A 25,565-nucleotide genomic window follows, 5' to 3' on the forward strand; every position below is an offset into this window, starting at 1 on the left:
CTTGTAGAACATTATAAAGAACCTCGTAGAACATTATAAAGAACCTCGTAGAACATTATAAAGAACCTCGTAGAACATTATATAGAACCTCGTAGAACATTATAAAGAACATCGTAGAACATTATATAGAACCTCGTAGAACATTATAAAGAACCTCGTAGAACATTATATAGAACCTCGTAGAACATTATAAAGAACCTCGTAGAACATTATATAGAACCTCGTAGAACATTATAAAGAACCTCGTAGAACATTATAAAGAACCTCGTAGAACATTATATAGAACCTCGTAGAACATTATAAAGAACCTCGTAGAACATTATATAGAACCTCGTAGAACATTATAAAGAACCTCGTAGAACATTATAAAGAACCTCGTAGAACATTATATAGAACCTCGTAGAACATTATAAAGAACCTCGTAGAACATTATATAGAACCTCGTAGAACATTATAAAGAACCTCGTAGAACATTATAAAGAACCTCGTAGAACATTATATAGAACCTCGTAGAACATTATAAAGAACCTCGTAGAACATTATAAAGAACCTCGTAGAACATTATATAGAACCTCGTAGAACATTATAAAGAACCTCGTAGAACATTATAAAGAACCTCGTAGAACATTATAAAGAACCTCGTAGAACATTATAAAGAACCTCGTAGAACATTATATAGAACCTCGTAGAACATTATAAAGAACCTCGTAGAACATTATAAAGAACCTCGTAGAACATTATAAAGAACCTCGTAGAACATTATAAAGAACCTCTTAGAACATTATATAGAACCTCGTAGAACATTATAAAGAACCTCGTATAACATTATAAAGAACCTCGTAGAACATTATAAAGAACCTCGTAGAACATTATATAGAACCTCGTAGAACATTATATAGAACCTCGTAGAACATTATAAAGAACCTCGTAGAACATTATATAGAACCTCGTAGAACATTATAAAGAACCTCGTAGAACATTATATAGAACCTCGTAGAACATTATATAGAACCTCGTAGAACATTATAAAGAACCTCGTAGAACATTATAAAGAACCTCGTAGAACATTATAAAGAACCTCGTAGAACATTATATAGAACCTTGAAGAACATTATAAAGAACCTCGTAGAACATTATATAGAACCTTGAAGAACATTATAAAGAACCTCGTAGAACATTATAAAGAACCTCGTAGAACATTATAAAGAACCTCGTAGAACATTATAAAGAACCTCGTAGAACATTATAAAGAACCTCGTAGAACATTATAAAGAACCTCGTAGAACATTATAAAGAACCTCGTAGAACATTATAAAGAACCTCGTAGAACATTATAAAGAACCTCGTAGAACATTATAAAGAACCTCGTAGAACATTATAAAGAACCTCGTAGAACATTATAAAGAACCTCGTAGAACATTATAAAGAACCTCGTAGAACATTATAAAGAACCTCGTAGAACATTATAAAGAACCTCTTAGAACATTATAAAGAACCTCGTAGAACATTATAAAGAACCTCGTAGAACATTATAAAGAACCTCGTAGAACATTATAAAGAACCTCGTAGAACATTCCTGGACGTATGGTAGTTTAAGTTGACAATGAGCGCATTCCAGCTTTTTTTTCTATTAATTACGTGGCTGACATATAATTTCGATATTTTTTTTTTTTTTTTTTTTTGGCAAACGAATTATTCTTCAGGGAAACATAATCCGTTAAGTCACATGTTTTGTTGAAGGTGATTTGCTGTAGCTTAAGTCTGGCTATTATATTTCCTATTACGTAGTAACCAAGAGTATCACTATAAGAATATGTACTTACTAATTAATACTATTCTGTTATCCTATTATTCTATATCTCCGCAGGATCCTCAGTGCTCTACTCACCTATTTACCTTCTTCACTTCTTAAACTCACCTCATTATTCATAGACTCATCCGCTGACACGTCCACTACCAAATATCTGAACACATCCACTTCCTCCACACTCTCTCCATACAGTCTCATATTCACTCTTTCAATATCTAATTTTTTTTTAGTTATCTTCATCACTTTGCTCTTTCCTTCGTCCACTTAAAATTCCCGTCTTTTACACAGCCTTCCCATCATCATCAGCACAGTGTCATCAGCACAGTGTCATCAGCACAGTGTCATCAGCACAGTGTCATCAGCACAGTGTCATCAGCACAGTGTCATCAGCACAGTGTCATCAGCACAGTGTCATCAGCACAGTGTCATCAGCACAGTGTCATCAGCACAGTGTCATCAGCACAGTGTCATCAGGACAGTGTCATCAGCACAGTGTCATCAGCACAGTGTCATCAGCACAGTGTCATCAGGACAGTGTCATCAGGACAGTGTCATCAGCACAGTATCATCAGGACAGTGTCATCAGCACAGTGTCATCAGCACAGTGTCATCAGGACAGTGTCATCAGCACAGTGTCATCAGCACGGTGTCATCAGCACAGTGTCATCAGGACAGTGTCATCAGCACAGTGTCATCAGCACAGTGTCATCAGCACAGTGTCATCAGGACAGTGTCATCAGCACAGTGTCATCAGCACAGTGTCATCAGCACAGTGTCATCAGGACAGTGTCATCAGGACAGTGTCATCAGCACAGTATCATCAGGACAGTGTCATCAGCACAGTGTCATCAGCACAGTGTCATCAGGACAGTGTCATCAGCACAGTGTCATCAGCACGGTGTCATCAGCACAGTGTCATCAGGACAGTGTCATCAGCACAGTGTCATAAGCACAGTGTCATCAGCACAGTGTCATCAGCACAGTGTCATCAGCACAGTGTCATCAGCACAGTGTCATCAGCACAGTGTCATCAGCACAGTGTCATCAGCACAGTGTCATCATCACAGTGTCATCAGCAAGGTGTCATCAGCACAGTGTCATCAACACAATGTCATCAGCACAGTGTCATCAGCACAGTCTCGTCAGCACGGTGTCATCAGCACAGTGTCATCAGCACAGTGTCATCAGCACAGTGTCATCAGCACAGTGTCATCATCACAGTGTCATCAGCAGAGTGTCATCAGCACAGTGTCATCAGCACGGTGTCACCAGCACAGTGTCATCAGCAGAGTGTCATCAGCACAGTGTCATTAGCACAGTGTCATCAGCACAGTGTCATCAGCACAGTGTCATCAGCACAGTGTCATCAGCACAGTGTCATCAACACAGTGTCATCAGCACAGTGTCATCAGCACAGTGTCATCAGCACAGTGTCATCAACACAGTGTCATCAGCACAGTGTCATCAACACAGTGTCATCAACACAGTGTCATCAGCACAGTGTCATCAGCATAGTGTCATCAGCACAGTGTCATCAACACAGTGTCATCAGCACAGTGTCATCAACACAGTGTCATCAACACAGTGTCATCAGCACAGTGTCATCAGCACAGTGTCATCAGCACAGTGTCATCAGCACAGTGTCATCAACACAGTGTCATCAGCACAGTGTCATCAGCACAGTGTCATCAGAACAGTGTCATCAACACAGTGTCATCAGCACAGTGTCATCAACACAGTGTCATCAACACAGTGTCATCAGCACAGTGTCATCAGCACAGTGTCATCAGCACAGTGTCATCAACACAGTGTCATCAGCACAGTGTCATCAACACAGTGTCATCAACACAGTGTCATCAGCACAGTGTCATCAGCACAGTGTCATCAGCACAGTGTCATCAGCACAGTGTCATCAGCACAGTGTCATCAGCACAGTGTCATCAGCACAGTGTCATCATCACAGTGTCATCAGCAGAGTGTCATCAGCACAGTGTCATCAGCACGGTGTCATCAGCACAGTATCATCAGCACAGTGTCATCAGCACAGTGTCATTAGCACAGTGTCATCAGCACAGTGTCATCAGCACAGTGTCATCAGCATGGTGTCATCAGCACAGTGTCATGAGCACGGTGTCATCAGCATGGTGTCATCAGCACAGTGTCATCAGCACAGTGTCATCAGCACAGTGTCATCAGCACAATGTCATCAGCACGGTGTCACGAGCACAGTGTAATCAACACAGTGTAATCAGCACAGTGTCATCAGCACAGTGTCATCAGCACAGTGTCATCAGCACAGTGTCATCAGCACAGTGTCATCAGCACTGTGTCATCAGCACAGTGTCATCAGCACAGTGTCATCAGCACAGTGTCATCAGCACAGTGTCATCACCACAGTGTCATCACCACAGTGTCATCACCACAGTTTCATCAGCACGGTGTCATCAACACAGTGTCATCAACACAGTGTCATCACCACAGTGTCATCAGCACAGTGTCATCAGCACGGTGTCATCAGCACAGTGTTATCAGCACAGTGTCATAAGCACAGTGTCATCAACACAATGTCATCAGCACAGTGACATCAGCACAGTGTCATCAGCACAGTGTCATTAGCACAGTGTCATCAGCACGGTGTCATCAGCACAGTGTCATCAGCACAGTGTCATCAGCACGGTGTCATCAGCACAGTGTCATCAGCACAGTGTCATCATCACAGTGTCATCAGCACGGTGTCATCAGCACAGTGTCATCAACACAATGTCATCAGCACAGTGTCATCAACACGGTGTCATCAGCACAGTGTCATCAGCACAGTGTCATCAGCACAGTGTCATCAGCACAGTGTCATCAGCACGGTGTCATCAGCACAGTGTCATCAGCACAGTGTCATCAGCACAGTGTCATCAGCACAGTGTCATCAGCACGGTGTCATCAGCACAGTGTCATCAGCACAGTGTCATCAGCACAGTGTCATCAACACAGTGTCATCAGCACAGTGTCATCAACACAGTGTCATCAACACAGTGTCATAAGCAGAGTGTCATCAGCACAGTGTCATCAGCACGGTGTCACCAGCACAGTGTCATCAGCACAGTGTCATCAGCACAGTGTCATCAGCACGGTGTCATCAGCACAGTGTCATCAGCACAGTGTCATCAGCACAGTGTCATCAGCACAGTGTCATCAGCACAGTGTCATCAGCACGGTGTCATCAGCACAGTGTCATCAGCACAGTGTCATCAGCACAGTGTCATCAACACAGTGTCATCAGCACAGTGTCATCAACACAGTGTCATCAACACAGTGTCATCAGCAGAGTGTCATCAGCACAGTGTCATCAGCACGGTGTCACCAGCACAGTGTCATCAGCACAGTGTCATCAGCACAGTGTCATCAGCACGGTGTCATCAGCACAGTGTCATCAGTACAGTGTCATCAGCACAGTGTCATCAGCACAGTGTCATCAGCACGGTGTCATCAGCACAGTGTCATCAGCAGAGTGTCATCACCACAGTGTCATTAGCACAGTGTCATCAGCACAGTGTCATCAGCACAGTGTCATCAGCACAGTGTCATCAGCACAGTGTCATCAACACAGTGTCATCAGCACAGTGTCATCAGCACAGTGTCATCAGCACAGTGTCATCAACACAGTGTCATCAGCACAGTGTCATCAACACAGTGTCATCAACACAGTGTCATCAGCACAGTGTCATCAGCACAGTGTCATCAGCACAGTGTCATCAACACAGTGTCATCAGCACAGTGTCATCAACACAGTGTCATCAACACAGTGTCATCAGCACAGTGTCATCAGCACAGTGTCATCAGCACAGTGTCATCAGCACAGTGTCATCAACACAGTGTCATCAGCACAGTGTCATCAGCACAGTGTCATCAGAACAGTGTCATCAACACAGTGTCATCAGCACAGTGTCATCAACACAGTGTCATCAACACAGTGTCATCAGCACAGTGTCATCAGCACAGTGTCATCAGCACAGTGTCATCAACACAGTGTCATCAGCACAGTGTCATCAACACAGTGTCATCAACACAGTGTCATCAGCACAGTGTCATCAGCACAGTGTCATCAGCACAGTGTCATCAGCACAGTGTCATCAGCACAGTGTCATCAGCACAGTGTCATCAGCACAGTGTCATCATCACAGTGTCATCAGCAGAGTGTCATCAGCACAGTGTCATCAGCACGGTGTCATCAGCACAGTATCATCAGCACAGTGTCATCAGCACAGTGTCATTAGCACAGTGTCATCAGCACAGTGTCATCAGCACAGTGTCATCAGCATGGTGTCATCAGCACAGTGTCATGAGCACGGTGTCATCAGCACAGTGTCATCAGCACAGTGTCATCAGCACAGTGTCATAAGCACAGTGTCATCAGCACAATGTCATCAGCACGGTGTCACGAGCACAGTGTAATCAACACAGTGTAATCAGCACAGTGTCATCAGCACAGTGTCATCAGCACAGTGTCATCAGCACAGTGTCATCAGCACAGTGTCATCAGCACAGTGTCATCAGCACAGTGTCATCAGCACAGTGTCATCAGCACAGTGTCATCACCACAGTGTCATCACCACAGTGTCATCACCACAGTTTCATCAGCACGGTGTCATCAACACAGTGTCATCAACACAGTGTCATCACCACAGTGTCATCAGCACAGTGTCATCAGCACGGTGTCATCAGCACAGTGTTATCAGCACAGTGTCATAAGCACAGTGTCATCAACACAATGTCATCAGCACAGTGACATCAGCACAGTGTCATCAGCACAGTGTCATTAGCACAGTGTCATCAGCACGGTGTCATCAGCACAGTGTCATCAGCACAGTGTCATCAGCACAGTGTCATCATCACAGTGTCATCAGCACGGTGTCATCAGCACAGTGTCATCAACGCAATGTCATCAGCACAGTGTCATCAACACGGTGTCATCAGCACAGTGTCATCAGCACAGTGTCATCAGCACAGTGTCATCAGCACAGTGTCATCAGCACGGTGTCATCAGCACAGTGTCATCAGCACAGTGTCATCAGCACAGTGTCATCAGCACAGTGTCATCAGCACGGTGTCATCAGCACAGTGTCATCAGCACAGTGTCATCAGCACAGTGTCATCAGCACAGTGTCATCAGCACAGTGTCATCAGCACAGTGTCATCACCACAGTGTCATCACCACAGTGTCATCACCACAGTTTCATCAGCACGGTGTCATCAACACAGTGTCATCAACACAGTGTCATCACCACAGTGTCATCAGCACAGTGTCATCAGCACGGTGTCATCAGCACAGTGTTATCAGCACAGTGTCATAAGCACAGTGTCATCAACACAATGTCATCAGCACAGTGACATCAGCACAGTGTCATCAGCACAGTGTCATTAGCACAGTGTCATCAGCACGGTGTCATCAGCACAGTGTCATCAGCACAGTGTCATCAGCACAGTGTCATCATCACAGTGTCATCAGCACGGTGTCATCAGCACAGTGTCATCAACGCAATGTCATCAGCACAGTGTCATCAACACGGTGTCATCAGCACAGTGTCATCAGCACAGTGTCATCAGCACAGTGTCATCAGCACAGTGTCATCAGCACGGTGTCATCAGCACAGTGTCATCAGCACAGTGTCATCAGCACAGTGTCATCAGCACAGTGTCATCAGCACGGTGTCATCAGCACAGTGTCATCAGCACAGTGTCATCAGCACAGTGTCATCAACACAGTGTCATCAGCACAGTGTCATCAACACAGTGTCATCAACACAGTGTCATCAGCAGAGTGTCATCAGCACAGTGTCATCAGCACGGTGTCACCAGCACAGTGTCATCAGCACAGTGTCATCAGCACAGTGTCATCAGCACGGTGTCATCAGCACAGTGTCATCAGCACAGTGTCATCAGCACAGTGTCATCAGCACAGTGTCATCAGCACAGTGTCATCAGCACGGTGTCATCAGCACAGTGTCATCAGCACAGTGTCATCAGCACAGTGTCATCAACACAGTGTCATCAGCACAGTGTCATCAGCACAGTGTCATCATCACAGTGTCATCAGCAGAGTGTCATCAGCACAGTGTCATCAGCACGGTGTCACCAGCACAGTGTCATCAGCACAGTGTCATCAGCACAGTGTCATTAGCACAGTGTCATCAGCACAGTGTCATCAGCACAGTGTCATCAGCACAGTGTCATCAGCACAATGTCATCAACACAGTGTCATCAGCACAGTGTCATCAGCACAGTGTCATCAGCACAGTGTCACCAACACAGTGTCATCAGCACAGTGTCATCAACACAGTGTCATCAACACAGTGTCATCAGCACAGTGTCATCAGCACAGTGTCATCTGCACAGTGTCATCAACACAGTGTCATCAGCACAGTGTCATCAACACAGTGTCATCAACACAGTGTCATCAGCACAGTGTCATCAGCACAGTGTCATCAGCACAGTGTCATCAGCACAGTGTCATCAGCACAGTGTCATCAGCACAGTGTCATCAGCACAGTGTCATCAGCACAGTGTCATCATCACAGTGTCATCAGCAGAGGGTCATCAGCACAGTGTCATCAGCACAGTGTCATCAGCATGGTGTCATCAGCACGTTGTCATCAGCACGGTGTCATCAGCACAGTGTCATCAGCACAGTGTCATCAGCACAGTGTCATCAGCACAGTGTCATCAGCACAGTGTCACGAGTACAGTGTAATCAACACAGTGTAATCAGCACAGTGTCATCAGCACAGTGTCATCAGCACAGTGTCATCAGCACAGTGTCATCAGCACAGTGTCATCAGCACGGTCTCATCAGCACAGTGTAATCAGCACAGAGTCATAAGCACGGTGTCATCAGCACAGTGTCATCAGCACAGTGTCTTCAGCACAGTGTCATCAGCACAGTGTCATCAGTATCGTAAGGGTTCTTGAATGGAGATATCACAGGTTGAAAGTAGACACACTTGTAGGATGGTAGATATATTGTCAGACTGAGATGGGAGATGGAGCCACAGTTACCTAGCCTGTTTACGCCTAGACGGTCTGCCGCTGAGTGAGGGCGGGACAAAGGGATCACTGCCCATGTCTATGCCCATGACGTCACTCCAAGCCAAAGGCCTACGAGGGATCTCGTGTCTAAAGCACATGGAGGATACTAATATGCTATGCTATATAATACAGGGAATACAGGGATCAGCAACTATGCTGACAGCTCGGTCATGTTACGTATGTCGTCCCGACATACACTACTATCTATAGGCTGAACAGGCAGGCGGATCTGGGCTGATTCTATACAATAACAAATTCATATATATCTTAGAACTAATGGATGGTATCATAATGGACATTACATAGAGGGTGTTAACATAATGCATTACAAACTATAAGAACAATTCATTATACAATATGGATGGAATTGATCGATCGATCTGTATTCATGCACTCTACGGATTCTGAGGAAGAATAAATATATACAAAGAAGTGTTTAACAGAAAGGCAGATTCGGTGCACACAAATCTAGACTGTTAATTCTCAGAATACGGAGGGAACGTGAACACGAAAATTTCTGACAAACTGATCAGCTAATAATAAACACACAGTTGACACTTTCATTCATCTCGGACATCTAATTATACAGACTATGTACATTTAAACCCAATTCTGCGAGGGTAAGGTTTACATATGCAGAATGGTTATCATCTCTGGGAGGATCGAATTCCTCTGCAATGGCCAACACATGCCTTGACTGAGAGAGATTTGAAGGAATATCTACAAAAGATACTTGCGGGTTTCTCATTACTTGTCGAGTACGCAAGGAGTAACGACATTCAGGTTGAGTATCTGACTGAGTATCTGAGATAGAGAGTACAGGATCAGGAGGATTGTCAGAATCTGTCACATTAGTCTGGGTAGCAATATCCTCAACATCGCATACTAATTTCATATGATCTAAATGCGATTCTTTGTATTTGCCAGTACTAATTTCTCTAACCTTATACTTATTTCCAGTGATATGTTCAACTACTCGATAAGGTCCGACAAACTTTTGATCAAGCTTTGGCATTGCAGACGTTTTGTTAAAGTTAATCAGCATAACTCTCGAACCTACTTTGATTTTAGATGGCTTTGCTCGAGTGTTTGCGACTCTTGTAAATTCTGCTGTTGATTTATGAAGTGTTTCACGGATTCTTCTAAAAACACTTTGAGCTAAGCTGGTACGAGTTGCTACGAAATCATCAGGGTTGTAATTAGGTTTCGGAGTAGAATATAACAACTCATAGGGTAAACGCTTGTCTACACCATACAATGCATAATGTGGAGTATCACCTATGGAAGCATTGTAAGCAGAATTTATGGCACACTGGACATCTGGTATAACTTCATCCCAAGTTTCACTATTGGGGTTGATAGTGGCTCTCAGAACATCAAGTACTTTCTTATTTGTTCTTTCGGCTAACCCATTGCTGGCAGGATGATGAGGAACAATGGTGGATTTAGAGATCTTGTATAAAGTACACAAATTTTCAAGAACCTCATTACAGAATTCACCTCCATTATCTGTTACTAAGGACTTTGGGGTGGTATGCCTGCAGATAATGCGTTCTTTAAACGCTTTAGCTACTGTCTCTGCAGTCTTATCTGCAATAGGAACTAGCTCACAATATCTGGTGAAATGGTCTACCATAACACACAGATGTTTGTTGCCTTGGAGGGAACATTTAAAATTAGTTAACAAATCAAGGGCAACTCTTTCCCACGGTTCGCTAGTGGTTGGGTACACTTGGATTGGGTTAGGACCATTGACATTTCCTTTATGCTGCATACAGACACTACATTTCTTAACATACTCGGAAATGTCAGTTGCCATACGTGGCCAAAAGTATTTCATTCTGGCTTGTTTCACCGAACGATCCATACCAGGGTGTGCAACACCTGGTGCATCATGAACTAGCTGTAGAGCTACGTTCACTAGTGACTGTGGAATTACTAACTGGTAAACTCTTCTGCTTGGAGTACCCAACTCGGCTGTTCGATACAGTAATTCCTGACTCATTACAAAGTCACTAATGGGTGCTGGTGGCTTTACAGTAAGAATGGGATCTTCCTGGAGAAGGAATCGAATCACACCAGACCACATGGGATCTATTCTTTGTGCAGTTTTGACATCCTCGACAGTAAATGGAGGATCTGCAGTAACTACACTAACGTGTCGCGATAAAGCATCTGCGACTACATTTGACTTGCCAGGTAAATGTTCAAAAGTGGGATTGAACTCTTGGATAGTCAAGGACCATCTGGCTAACCTTCCAGTAGGCTGTTTGTTCTGGAATAAAGGTATCAGTGGCGCATGATCTGTCAAGACATGAACAGGGTACTGGTAAATGATGTCTCGGAAGTGCTTTAAAGACCATACTATTGCTAAAGCTTCTTGCTCCGTTACTGTATAATTACGTTCAGCCTTCGTAAGGACTCGGCTAGCAAATGCAACTGCGTTGTACTTGCTATCAGTCTTCTGAGCTAGTACGGCACCTATGCCAATGGAACTAGCATCAGTTGTCAGATAGAAGGGCTTAGAAAAATCTGGGAATTTCAAAATGGGAGCAGATGTTAGCTTTTCTTTTAGAGTTTGGAATGCTGTTTCTTGACGGAAGGTCCAACTAAAAGGAGCATCTTTCTTAAGCAACTCAGTTAGAGGAGCAGCTATGGAAGAAAAATTAGCAATGAAAGATCTATAAAAACCTGCTAAGCACACAAAGGATCTTACGGCATCAGCGGTTTTGGGAGTTGGAAAATTTAATACTGCTGTTACTTTACTTTGGTCAGTCGTAACCCCTCTAGGAGTGACCACGTGACCAAGAAACTTAATTTCTGATCTGAAAAATTGGCATTTAGACAGTTTGATCTTTAAATTTGCTTCTTCAAGCTTTCCAAGTACTGTATCAAGTCTTTTCAGATGTGTGTCCACGTCTTCGGACATGACGATTACGTCGTCTAAGTACACCATAAGTGCTTTACCTATCAGACCTCTAAAGATATTGGTCATGAGTCTAGAGAACGTGATAGGAGACGATCGTAATCCAAACGCCATACGGAGGAAATGATAATGACCTGTGGGAGTGGAGAAAGCTGTTAACTCTTGGCTGTCCTCGTGAAGAGGGACTTGCCAAAACCCTTGTAACAAGTCTAGGGTCGAGAAGACTTTGTTATCTCCGATATTGCGTAAAAGGTCACCTAGTACAGGAAGTGGGAAACGATCTGGAATGGTTTTCGCGTTTAACTTCCTAAAGTCAATCACCGGGCGCCAAGTGCCATCCTTCTTAGGCACTAGGATCAAGGGCGCATTCCAGGGTGAATTGCTATGTGCAATAACTCCATCATTGAGCATTTGATTGATCAGTTCCTCTGCGACAGCAACTTGTGAATGAGGCATTCTGTACGCAGGTATGTAAATAGGTCTAGTACCAGGTTCAAGTGGAATACGATGGGACAATAAGTTCGTTATACCCATCTTCTCACCTGGTAAGGCAATAGCTTTACGACGTTTGTTCAACAGAGTCAACAAACGCTTGACTTCGTCTGGGAAGTCAGTAGGAGCTAAGTCTTTCTCCTCAACTGGTGAAACAGATTGATCCGGAGAAGTGGATGAGGTCTCCCCGGTAGAAATAGCACCGACCCACTGGTCAGGTGACACGTCATCCTGTACTTGAACAGGGTAAGGATAGTGAACTAGGTCAACGAGGTTGGTATTTGCTCTGAGACGAGCACTGTGACCCAAAGTGTTAGCAAGGAGTAAATGGATCTTACTGTCTCTTACAATGTGTAAGGAAGGTTCAACAAATAAACCTTTGACCTTGCAGGAATCACTGTCAACTAGGACGGTATCACCATCTGGAACATTAGGAACAACAACAGACACTCTAGTGAGAGCACTAGCCGCAACAGAGACGTCTTTCTGCAAACGGCATGTGACATCAACAAGAGATGGCATTACTAGTTCCAAGTAATCGTTTTCTGACAAGGCATCCCCTGTGGAGAAACTACTACTCGAACTAGCAGTCATTGCAGGGATAGGCTGTGCACTCAAGGCAGTCTGAGTGTCCTCGGACACTTGAGGCAACGGAACACTATCCTGCAAGTCTGAAGGTATAGGTGGAACACTAATGGGAGTGACAGAATTACCAGTGCCTGACCGCTTGGGTACGCTACTGGAAATTGCATTGGCTTGTAAGGACTTAATGCGTACATCATACTCTGCAGCAGTATGACAGATTTCTGATCCAAGCTGGTAACCCCAGAATGGAACGATTAAGTCATCTATTTGGGCATGCCATCGGTACGGGTCGAGCACAATGCGTAAGTCTCGCATGGAAGCAAATCCCAGAAGAAGGTCACCAGGGAAAGCAATCTGGTCGACAACAAGAAAAACAGCAGTAAAGTCTCTGCCTTGGATAGTAAAGGTGAGTGAAGTCTGACCTCGGACTCGCAGAAGAGAACCAGCTACTCCACCAAGGAAGGTTACAGTAGTTGGTTCAACGAGGAGGATACGTCGTAACCGCTTCTCTTTAAACAAGCTAGACCTAATGATATTAACTTGCGCACCAGAGTCCATGAACACATGAACGGGCGCATTATGGACAGAAGCTTGTACTAATGGACCAATCGTTGCATTAGAACTCATATGCAAACAGGAAGTTGAGTTATCATCGGATAAAGCATCTTCTACTTCATCCCCAAATTCCTCTACGTCAGAGACGTGTGAAGCCACATCATCAGCAGGATTGTCATTCTCGAGACTGCTTAAGGCTTCAAAGGAATTGTGAACGGGGATGGCGTACTCATTATCACTTACCGTCACCATTGGGCGGTTTGACTGGGGCGCTCTAATTCCCCCGAATTGGAAGAATGAGCCTGGTTCTGATTAGACTGTGAACCACGACGTCTGTTTCCTCTCCTGGCTCTGCGGTTGGAACGGCCATGGAAAGATCTAGAGTACCGCATATTGTAGAGCGCATTGCACTCAGATGTATCATGTCCATGAATTCTATGATGAGTGCAGTAGGGAAGATCTGACTGGTACTCATCATCAGTACGACGCTTCTTAGGGTAACTGGCATAACAATTACTAGCGATATGGCCACGGAAACCACAATTGTAGCAAATTATTTGACTGTGGTTACTGTACGTACTATGGGTGTTACGGGAATGATAGCTCTTAACACTTGCTTTGGATGATGAGCGTGAGTGATTGCGGTTGGGAGGTTTGGTAGTAGCACAAACTAAAGGAGGTACAGGATTGGACAAGGTGTTTGGCATAGACCTACGATAAGGGAAGGATCCCTCGGGACACAAATTTCGTACATGGATTAGAGCTTTAAGCGGTCCCATATTAGCATCTAGCGGACTTGAATTGTACACATACTTAGATGTCGGTGGCATTAGTTGTTTAACGACTCCAAAGGCAGCTAATCTGGCAAACCCATCAAGGGCTGGTTTATCACTATCGTTAAGATATCTTGAATTTCGGCCTGCTTTAACAAATGAGGACATTAGGTTATTGAGACGAAGAGCAAACTCCTCTAATGACTCTTCTGGTCTCGGGGCTGTGCAAACTAATTCTTTGAGAACAACGAACGGATCGGTTTCTCGCACTGGTTCAAGATAATTGCGAATTAACTGTTCATAATCTTGCCACCTGGTCAGATCTTGGAAGTCCTTCATACGAATTAATTTAAATACATTTGAGGCAGCTGAAGAACGGGCTAGACTCTCCTTTCCGATACTTATTAAAAGACTCTCAGAAGGGGGACCATCAACTGAAGCGTCAGCTCTGGCTCTAACTGCAGTAAACCAACCTTCAAGGTTGTCTGGATCACCATTGAATAATGGCATAGCATCATACGGATCACGAGTGAAGTTACGCAGGCCAGAAGTCTGAGTATGTCTATCGTTTGATACGGAGTTACTCGAATTTTGGGCTGACACATTAATGGTTGTACTAGCAGCAAGTGCTGAGGCATCGCTAGAGAAAACTTGAGACATGTTTGCCAAAATGTAAAAACTAGAATTTAGAGAACAAAGAAAATGATAACTGAGGAACACACAACACAGTGAACTTAAATGGAAGAAAATGCTTAACTATTCTGCATAAGTAATTAAAAATTGACAAGTTACACAGTAAGCAAAGAACTCACACAAGAAGAATATGCAACTTAGCAAACACTGAAAATCAAGAGAGCTTGTACTTTGCTCAAATCTAATATGCTCAACTTTTACTTTAAATTGAATAAATGGCACAGTGAGTTGTCTTTACTTTCAATGCAACAAGGAAAATACACAATAAAATAATAAAATGGACTCAATAAACTTGTGCAAAAATTAAAACAAACACACAATTCACTGAAATAAAAATTAAAATGACAGACAGAATAAAATACTATGCACAGAACAGAGCATAAGAAACTGCACTGTAAGAAACTGTATTGCACAACACTGCATAAAATTTTCTGCAAGAAAAACTTTAATAGCAACACAATATTTGCACAAGAATTATTGCAAAATGAGTCTGTGTGCAATAATTAAAATTATAACACACAAGAAAAGAAATATATCAAGGAATGAACACTTTAACTCTTAACTGCACTTAAACAACAAGCAAAAGAACAATTTACTTTAGAAGGAGAACTTAAAAATTGCACTAAGAGTGAATTTGTTCAATAAAATATGAAAAATAATAGGTGCTAAAACACACAACAAAAAGAAATACAACACTTACAGTGATGCAGAGCACAAAACATCAACATAAACTCAGTACTAGAATTTTCTTGCAATGAAACTTGATGTTTTTAAAAAAATTTTGTAAACAGATTTCTTGCTGGAGCTTTAAAAATGGCACTATTGTCTGTGGAAATAAGACAAATTAAACACTGGCTGAATGGAAAAATATGAACACAAGAATGTTCAACACACAGGGAACAAACAAAAATACACAATTGCTAGGAAGAAAAAAAAATAACAGACAACACTGAGTTGTGATGCAGAATATGAGGTGAAAAATTTACTGAGTTAATTCACTGGAATTCTGAAGTTTAAACACAAGTTCTATACTGCTCATATGTTGCACACACAACAAAGGAAACACTAAGTACTTACTTCAAGTGTGTATAAAAAGAAACACAACACAACAGATATAAAATAATGCACGAAAATTAACACTGAATTAAGGAGATTAAAAGAAATTTATGCAATCAGTACATGATAAACACTGAGTCTGATCAAGAGTCACTGAATGTCACTAAGAGAAAAATTCACTGGGAACACAAAAGAAATGTCTCAACACTCGCAAATGTCTCTAAAAAAAAAAATATTATAGCTGTAACACTTGAAAAAATGAGATTGATGGATTGTTTATATCGTCTTGCTGCTGTCCTCTGCACAGATGATCGTAGAATTGCGCTTAAATCGGCGAGAGACAACACACAGGAGGCTTTTAAAGATGGCGCGCCACACTCTAGCTCTTGACCCCCTATGTGGTCCTTAAAATATGGTGCTACAACCCTTAGCAGAGCACCAAAACACTGATGAGGTAGGTGAGTTGTAATGGCCGACTGTAGTTGGGTTTGTGGGTAAAGGCTGAGCGAGGCGTCTGAGACCGGCAATGGTGCGACACACGTGATCGTGAGTGGCTGGGCTTATGGGTTGAACGTCGTAAGCCTCACTGAGAAAACCCACACTGCCGCGAAGATAATTCTAAGCCGGCTGGCTTAGGAGAAACCCACGAAATACTACAACACCACAAGGATGACAAGGAGCACTCAGAATGCTTGGAACTTGAATCACAAGCGATGAAGACTAGTCACGTGGCTTGCCTGAGTACTGGGGTAAGACACCTGGGTTAGTTGCTAGCTGGCTTATCTTAACCCTTCACACAGAATAGCTTGATAACTTCACACGATGAGCACAGCAGGGGTGGAAGCTGGCTTGGCAGGCAAAATAATTGGATGGAGTAGGCTAGGCTGGACTGGACTCGGGTGTTCTGACTCCCCCACCACAGACTGGAAGCTGGCTTATTTTGCAAACTCGGGTCAACCCCTCGGGAGTAATGCAAAAAAGCAGGAAACACTAATACAAAGAGACTGACCAGTGAATAATGTAGAAGCTGGTAGAGTAGCTGGCTTGAGGTAGCTGGATGGGGTGAACCTCGGTAGGCCTACTGGTAACACGAAATGGCCGTCTTGCTGGTCGACAACTTTATCTCCAGAAATCGCTGTAATCGTCAGAATTACAGGCTCACCGCTGTCACCATTTATCGTAAGGGTTCTTGAATGGAGATATCACAGGTTGAAAGTAGACACACTTGTAGGATGGTAGATATATTGTCAGACTGAGATGGGAGATGGAGCCACAGTTACCTAGCCTGTTTACGCCTAGACGGTCTGCCGCTGAGTGAGGGCGGGACAAAGGGATCACTGCCCATGTCTATGCCCATGACGTCACTCCAAGCCAAAGGCCTACGAGGGATCTCGTGTCTAAAGCACATGGAGGATACTAATATGCTATGCTATATAATACAGGGAATACAGGGATCAGCAACTATGCTGACATCAGCACGGTGTCATCAACACAGTGTCATCAGCACAGTGTCATCAGCACAGTGTCATCAGCACGGTGCCATCAACACAGTGTCATCAGCACAGTATCATCAGCACAGTGTCGTCAGCACAGTGTCATCAGCACAGTGTCATCAGCACAGTGACATCAGCACAGTGTCATCAGCACAGTGTCATCAGCACAGTATCATCAACACAGTGACATCAGCACAGTGTCATTAGCACAGTGTCATCAGCACAGTGTCATCAGCACAGTGTCATCAGCACAGTGTCATCAGCACAGTGACATCAGCACAGTATCATCAGCACAGTGTCATCAGCACAGTGTCATCAGCACAGTGTCATCAGCACAGTATCATCAACACAGTGACATCAGCACAGTGTCATCAGCAAAGTGTCATCAGCACAGTGTCATCAGCACAGTGTCATCAGCACAGTATCATCAGCACAGTGTCATCAGCACAGTGTCATCAGCACAGTGTCATCAGCACAGTGTCATCAGCACAGTATCATCAGCACAGTGTCATCAGCACAGTGTCATCAGCACAGTATCATCAGCACAGTGTCATCAGCACAGTGTCATCAGCACAGTGATATCAGCACAGTGTCATCAGCACGGTGTCATCAGCACAGTGTCATCAACACAGTGACATCAGCACAGTGTCATCAGCACAGTGTCATCAGCACAGTGTCATCAGCGCAGTGTCATCAGCACAGTGTCATCAGCACAGTGTCATCAGCACATTGTCATCAGCACGGTGTCATCAGCACAGTGTCATCAGCACAGTGTTATCAGCACAGTGTCATCAGCACAGTGTCATCAGCACAGTGTCATCAGAACAGTGTCATTAGCACGGTGTCATCAGCACAGTGTCATCAGCACAGTGTTATCAGCACAGTGTCATCAGCACAGTGTCATCAGAACGTGTCATCAGCACAGTGTCATCAGCACAGTATCATCAGCACAGTGTCATCAGCACAGTGTCATCAACACAGTGTCATCAGCACAGTATCATCAGCACAGTGTCATCAGCACAGTGTCATCAGCACAGTGTCATCAGCACAGTGTCATCAGCACTGTATCATCAGCACAGTGTCATCAGCACAGTGTCATCAGCACAGTGTCATCAGCACAGTGTCAACAGCACAGTGTCATCAGCACAGTGTTATCAGCACAGTGTCATCAGCAGAGTGTCATCAGCAGAGTGTCATCAGCTCAGTGTCATTAGCACAGTGCCATCAGCACAGTGTCATCAGCACAGTGTCAACAGCACAGTGTCATAAGCACAGTGTCATCAACACAGTGTCATCAGCACAGTGTCATCAGCACAGTGTCATTAGCACAGTGCCATCAGCACAGTGTCATCAGCACAGTGTCAACAGCACAGTGTCATAAGCACAGTGTCATCAACACAGTGTCATCAGCACAGTGTCATCAGTACAGTGTCATTAGCACAGTGTCATCAACACAATGTCATCAGCACAGTGTCATCAGCACAGTGTCATGAGCACGGTGTCATGAGCACAGTGTCATCAGCACAGTCTCATCAGCACGGTGTCATCAGCACAGTGTCATCAGCACAGTGTCATCAGCACTGTTTCATCAGCACAGTGTCATAAGCACAGTGTCATCAGCACAGTGTCATCACCACAGTGTCATCAGCACAGTGTCGTCAGCACGGTGTCATCAGCACAGTGTCATCAGCACAGTGTCATCAGCACAGTGTCATCAACACAGTGTCATCAGCACAGTGTCATCAGCACAGTGTCATCAGCACAGTGTCATCAGCACAGTGTCATCAGCACAGTGTCATCACCACAGTGTCATCAGCACAATGTCATCAGCACAGTGTCATCAGCACAGTATCATCAGCACAGTGTCATCAGCACAGTGTCATCAGCACAGTGTCATCAGCACAGTGTCAACAGCAGAGTGTCATCAGCACAGTGTTATCAGCACAGTGTCATCAGCAGAGTGTCATCAGCAGAGTGTCATCAGCTCAGTGTCATTAGCACAGTGCCATCAGCACAGTGTCATCAGCACAGTGTCAACAGCACAGTGTCATAAGCACAGTGTCATCAACACAGTGTCATCAGCACAGTGTCATCAGCACAGTGTCATTAGCACAGTGCCATCAGCACAGTGTCATCAGCACAGTGTCAACAGCACAGTGTCATAAGCACAGTGTCATCAACACAGTGTCATCAGCACAGTGTCATCAGTACAGTGTCATTAGCACAGTGTCATCAACACAATGTCATCAGCACAGTGTCATCAGCACAGTGTCATGAGCACGGTGTCATGAGCACAGTGTCATCAGCACAGTCTCATCAGCACGGTGTCATCAGCACAGTGTCATCAGCACAGTGTCATCAGCACTGTTTCATCAGCACAGTGTCATAAGCACAGTGTCATCAGCATATTGTCATCACCACAGTGTCATCAGCACAGTGTCGTCAGCACGGTGTCATCAGCACAGTGTCATCAGCACAGAGTCATCAGCACAGTGTCATCAACACAGCGTCATCAGCACAGTGTCATCAGCACAGTGTCATCAGCACAGTGTCATCAGCACGGTGTCATCAGCACAGTGTCATCACCACAGTGTCATCAGCACAGTGTCATCAGCACAGTGTCATCAGCACAGTGTCATCAGCACAGTGTCATCAGCACATTGTCATCAACACAGTGTCATCAGCACATTGTCATCAGCACAACGTCATCATCACAGTGTCATCAGCAGAGTGTCATCAGCACAGTGTCATCAGCACAGTGTCATCAGTACATTGTCATCAGCACAGTGTCATCAACACAGTGTCATCAGAACAGTATCATCAGCACAGTGTCATCAGCACAGTGTCATTAGCACAGTGTCATCAGCACAGTGTCATCAGCAATGTGTCATCTGCATGGTGTCATCAGCACGGTGTCATCAGCACGGTATCATCAGCACAGTGTCACAGCACAGTGTCATCAGCACAGTGTCATCAGCACAGTGTCATCAGAACAGTGTCATCAGCACTGTGTCATCAGCACAGTGTCATAAGCACAGTGTCTTCAGCACAGTGTCGTCAGCACGGTGTCATCAGCACAGTGTCATCAGCACAGTGTCTTCAGCACAGTGTCGTCAGCACGGTGTCATCAGCACAGTGTCATCAGCACAGTGTCATCAGCACAGTGTCATCAGCACAGTGTCATCAGCACTGTCTCATAAGCACAGTGTCATCAGCACAGTATCATCAGCACAGTGTCATCAGCACGGTGTCATCAGCACAGTGTCATCAGAACAGTTTCATCAACACAGTGTCAACAACACAGTGTCATCAGCACAGTGTCAACAACACAGTGTCATCAGCACAGTGTCATCAGCACAGTATCATCAACACAGTGTCAACAACACAGTGTCATCAGCACATTGTCATCAACACAATGTCATCAGCACTGTGTCAACAACACAGTGTCATCAGCACAGTGTCATCAGCACAGTATCATCAACACAGTGTCAACAACACAGTGTCATCAGCACAGTGTCAACAACACAGTGTCATCAGCACCTTGTCATCAACACAATGTCATCAGCACTGTGTCAACAACACAGTGTCATCAACACAGTGTCATCAACACAATGTCATCAGCACTGTGTCAACAACACAGTGTCATCAGCACAGTGTCAACAACACAGTGTCATCAGGACAGTGTCATCAGCACAGTGTCATCAACACAATGTCATCAGCACAGTGTCAACAACACAGTGTCATCAGCACAGTGTCAACAACACAGTGTCATCAGCACATTGTCATCAGCACAGTGTCATCAGCACAATATCATCAGCACAGTGTCATGAGCACGGTGTCATCAGCACAGTGTCATCAGCACAGTGTCATCAGCACAGTGTCATCAGTACAGTGTCATCAGCACAGTGTCATCAGCACAGTGTCATCAGCACAGTGTCATCAGCACAGTGTCATCAGCACAGTATCATCAGCACAGTATCATCAGCACAGTGTCATCAACACAGTGTCAACAACACAGTGTCATCAGCACAGTGTCAACAACACAGTGTCATCAGCACAGTGTCATCAGCACAGTGTCATCAGCACAGTATCATCAGCACAGTGTCATCAGCACAGTGTCATCAGCACAGTGTCATCAGCACAGTATCATCAGCACGGTGTCATCAGCACAGTGTCAACAACACAGTGTCATCAGCACAGTGTCAACAACACAGTGTCATCAGCACAGTGTCAACAACACAGTGTCATCAGCACAGTGTCAACAACACAGTGTCATCAGCACAGTGTCAACAACACAGTGTCATCAGCACAGTGTTAACAACACAGTGTCATCAGCACATTGTCATCAGCACAATATCATCAGCACAGTGTCAACAACACAGTGTCATCAGCACAGTGTCAACAACACAGTGTCAACAACACAGTGTCATCAGCACAATATCATCAGCACAGTGTCAACAACACAGTGTCATCAGCACAGTGTCATCAGCACAGTGTCATCAGCACAATATCATCAGCACAGTGTCATCAGCACGGTGTCATCAGCACAGTGTCATCAACACAATGTCATCAACACAGTATCATCAGCACAGTGTCATCAGCACAGTGTCATCAGCACAGTGTCATCAGCACAGTGTCATCAGCACAATGTCATCAGCACAGTGTCATCAGCACAGTATCATCAGCACAGTGACATCAGCACAGTGTCATCAGCACGGTGTCATCAGCACAGTGTCATCAGCTCAGTGTCATCAGCACAGTGTCATCAGCACAGTGTCATCAGCACAGTGTCATCAGCACGGTGTCATCAGCACAGTGTCATCAGCACAGTATGATCAGCACAGTGTCATCAGCACAGTGTCATCAGCACAGTGTCATCAGCACTGTGTCATCATCACAGTGTCATCAGCACAGTGTCATCAGCACAGTGTCATCAGCACACTGTCATCAGCACGGTGTCATCAGCACAGTGTCATCAGCACAGTGTCATCGGCACTGTGTCATCAGCACTGTGTCAACAGCACAGTGTCTTCAGCACAGTGTCATCAGCACGGTGTCATCATCACAGTGTCGTCAGCACAGTGTCATCAGCACAGTGTCATCAGCACAGTGTCATCAGCGCAGTTTCATTAGCACAGTGTCATCAGCACAGTGTCATCAGCACAGTGTCATCAGCACAGTGTCAACAGCACAGTGTCATCAGCAGAGTGTCATCAGCACAGTGTCATCAGCACGGTGTCATCATCACAGTGTCATCAGCACAGTATCATCAACACAGTATCATCAGCACGGTGTCATCAGCACGGTGTCATCAGCACGGTGTCATCAGCACGGTGTCATCATCACAGTGTCATCAGCACAGTATCATCAACACAGTATCATCAGCACGGTGTTATCAGCACGGTGTCATCAGCACGGTGTCATCAGCACGGTGTCATCAGCACGGTGTCATCATCACAGTGTCATCAACACAGTATCATCAGCACGGTGTTATCAGCACGGTGTCATCAGCACGGTGTCATCAGCACGGTGTCATCAGGCCGGTGTCATCATCACAGTGTCATCAGCACAGTATCATCAACACATTATCAAAAGAATCTTAGAAAACTTACCTAACCTTATTATAACAAGAACAATTTATTTTAGCCTATCCCAACTAAATATATTTTAGATTTGTTTACAATAATTTAATACTAATCAAACACAGTGAAACATATTTTTTTCGTTAGGTTCAGAATGATTTTGGCGAAATTATTGTATACACAAATTTTCCCTTGTCCTATATGGCAAGATGGGCGTTGCTGTTTAAGCCAAGATCGCAAGTTCTGCCTATTCGGCACGACATATATATATATATATATATATATATATATATATATATATATATATATATATATATATATATATATATATATATATATATATATATATATATATATATATATATTAACACAACGAACGTTTCCCACCAAGGCAGGGTGACCCGAAAAAGAAAAACTTCCATCATTATTCACTCCATCACTGTCTTGCCAGACGCATGCTTACACTGCTTCAAAGTGCCGGCACTGTACTACCCATCTCCAGTCTATTCCTTCCGTCATGTCGTTCACATATACCAGGAACATCACCGGTCATAGGACTGACCCCTGTGGAACGCTGCTCGTCACAGGCGCCCACTCTAACACCATATCACTTACCATGACTCCCTGATGTCTTCCCGAAATTATTCCCTGATCCATTGCAGTACCTTCCCTGTTATACCTGCCTGGTCCTCCTGCTTATGCACTAATCTCTAGTGTGGAACTGTGTCAAACGCCTTCTTACAGTCCAAGAAAACGCAATCAACCCACCCCTCTCTCTCTCTCTCTCTTGTCTTTCTTGTGCCACCTTTTCATAGAACTCCAGTAGGTTTGTGACACAGGATGTCCAGTCCCTGAAACCTTGCTGATTGTCATTGATAAGCTCATTCCTTTCTAGATGCTCCACCAATCATCTCCATGACTTTGCATACTGTACATGTCAGTGACACTGATCTGTAGTTTAGTGCTTCGTGTCTGTCTCCTTTTTTGAAAATTGGGACTATATTTGCTGTCTTCCAAACCTCAGACTGTTGTTAGTGACATACATAGCATCTCTGCTCCCTCTCTCAGTACCCATGGAGAGATGTTATCTGGCCCCATCGCCTTTGAGGATTCTAGCTCGTTTAGTAGCCTCTTCACTTCCTCCTCGGTTGTACGTATTGTGTCCAACACTTGATGGTGTACCCCACTCCATCTTTCTGGAGTTATTTCTCCTCCTCTTCTTTGAATTTCATGTTGAGCTCCTCACATACTTCTCGGTCGTTTCTTGTGATCTCCTCTCCTTCCTTCCTCAGCATGATTACCTGGTCCTTGACTGTTGTTTCCCTCCTGATGTGGCTGTACAACAACTACAGGTCAGATTTGGTTTTGATGCAATGTAATTTTAGTATTGTCATTGAGCCTCACTTCTTACCAGTGCATATTCCTATCTGGTTCTGCAAATGCTCTCATTAATTTTGTGGGTCCTTTGCCTTCTATACTTCTTCCATTCTCTGTCACACTTGGCTTTGGCCTCTCTACACCTTCAAGTGAACCAAGGGCTCACCCTGGCTTTCTCGTTATTTCTGTTACCCTTGGGTACAAACCTCTCCTCAGCTTCCTTGCATATTGTTGTCACATTCCATCATCTCATTTAATGACTTTCCTGCCAGTGCTGTGTCCCACTGAACCTCGTGCAGGAAATTTTTCATGCCTCTACTATCCCCTCTCTTGTAGTTTGGCTTTGTTTGTCCTGTACTTCCTGCTTTCCTCTCCATTTGTAACTTTAATATGTTTTCGAAGCTCAGAACCACATTGTCACTGGCCCTGAGGGGTCTTTCATATGTGATGTCCTCTATATCTGCACTACTCAAAGTGAATACTAGGTCCAGTCTCGCTGGTTCATCCTCTCCTCTCTCTCTCTGGTAGTGTCCCTTACGTGTTGGTACATGATGTTTTCCAGTACCACTTCCATCATTTTAACCCTCCACGTTTCTGTGCCCCCAAGTGGCTCCAAGTTCTCCCAGTTAATTTCTTTGTGATTGAAGTCATAATCAGCAGATTTGCCCTACTTGCATGAGCCCTTCTGGCCACTGCAGCCAGTGTGTCAACCATCGCTCTGTTACTCTCATCATACTCTTGCCTTGGCCTCCTGTTGTTCTGTGATGGGTTATACATCACTGCAATTACCACCTTGGGACCTCCAGACTGAAGTTTTCCTATTATATAGTCTCTTGCTTCTTCTCTGCCCCATCTCTCCAGCTCATCAAAATCCCACTGGTTTTTGATGACTAGTACCACTCCTCTATCCCCTCTGTTCCCTCTGTCTTTCCTCAGGATCTGATATCCGTTGGAAAGATGGCATCTGTTATCATTCTGTCAGGCGATGCCTCTGATTCTTTCGTGCCACTCCCACTTATTCGTTATTCCATCAGCGTTGGTGTATCATATCTTCAATTTGCTCTCAAACACTGTGTTCTGGGGGGGTCTGTGGGGGTGGGTGTGCCTGGTAGTGTGTTGTGGGATTCTACAGTATATTGTGGGGTG

General features: G+C 44.4%; 2 protein-coding genes across 2 annotated transcripts in view; one reads left to right on the forward strand and one right to left on the reverse strand.

Annotated features, from left to right (window-relative positions):
* The window catches only part of LOC138854474 (Y+L amino acid transporter 2-like), a 179,197-nt gene that overhangs the window by 65,449 nt on the left and 88,183 nt on the right, over positions 1 to 25,565 (forward strand). The window lies entirely within an intron of this gene.
* LOC138854469 (uncharacterized) lies at positions 12,891 to 17,433 on the reverse strand. Its single transcript, XM_070098026.1, has 2 exons — positions 16,407 to 17,433; positions 12,891 to 15,737 (listed from the first exon to the last, which is right to left on the reverse strand). The coding sequence occupies exon 2, from the start codon at positions 14,876 to 14,878 to the stop codon at positions 13,691 to 13,693; it is 1,188 nt and encodes a 395-aa protein (XP_069954127.1). The 5' UTR covers positions 14,879 to 15,737; positions 16,407 to 17,433; the 3' UTR covers positions 12,891 to 13,690.

This window comes from Cherax quadricarinatus, chromosome 60, assembly GCF_038502225.1.
Source record: "Cherax quadricarinatus isolate ZL_2023a chromosome 60, ASM3850222v1, whole genome shotgun sequence".
NCBI lineage: Eukaryota > Metazoa > Arthropoda > Malacostraca > Decapoda > Parastacidae > Cherax > Cherax quadricarinatus.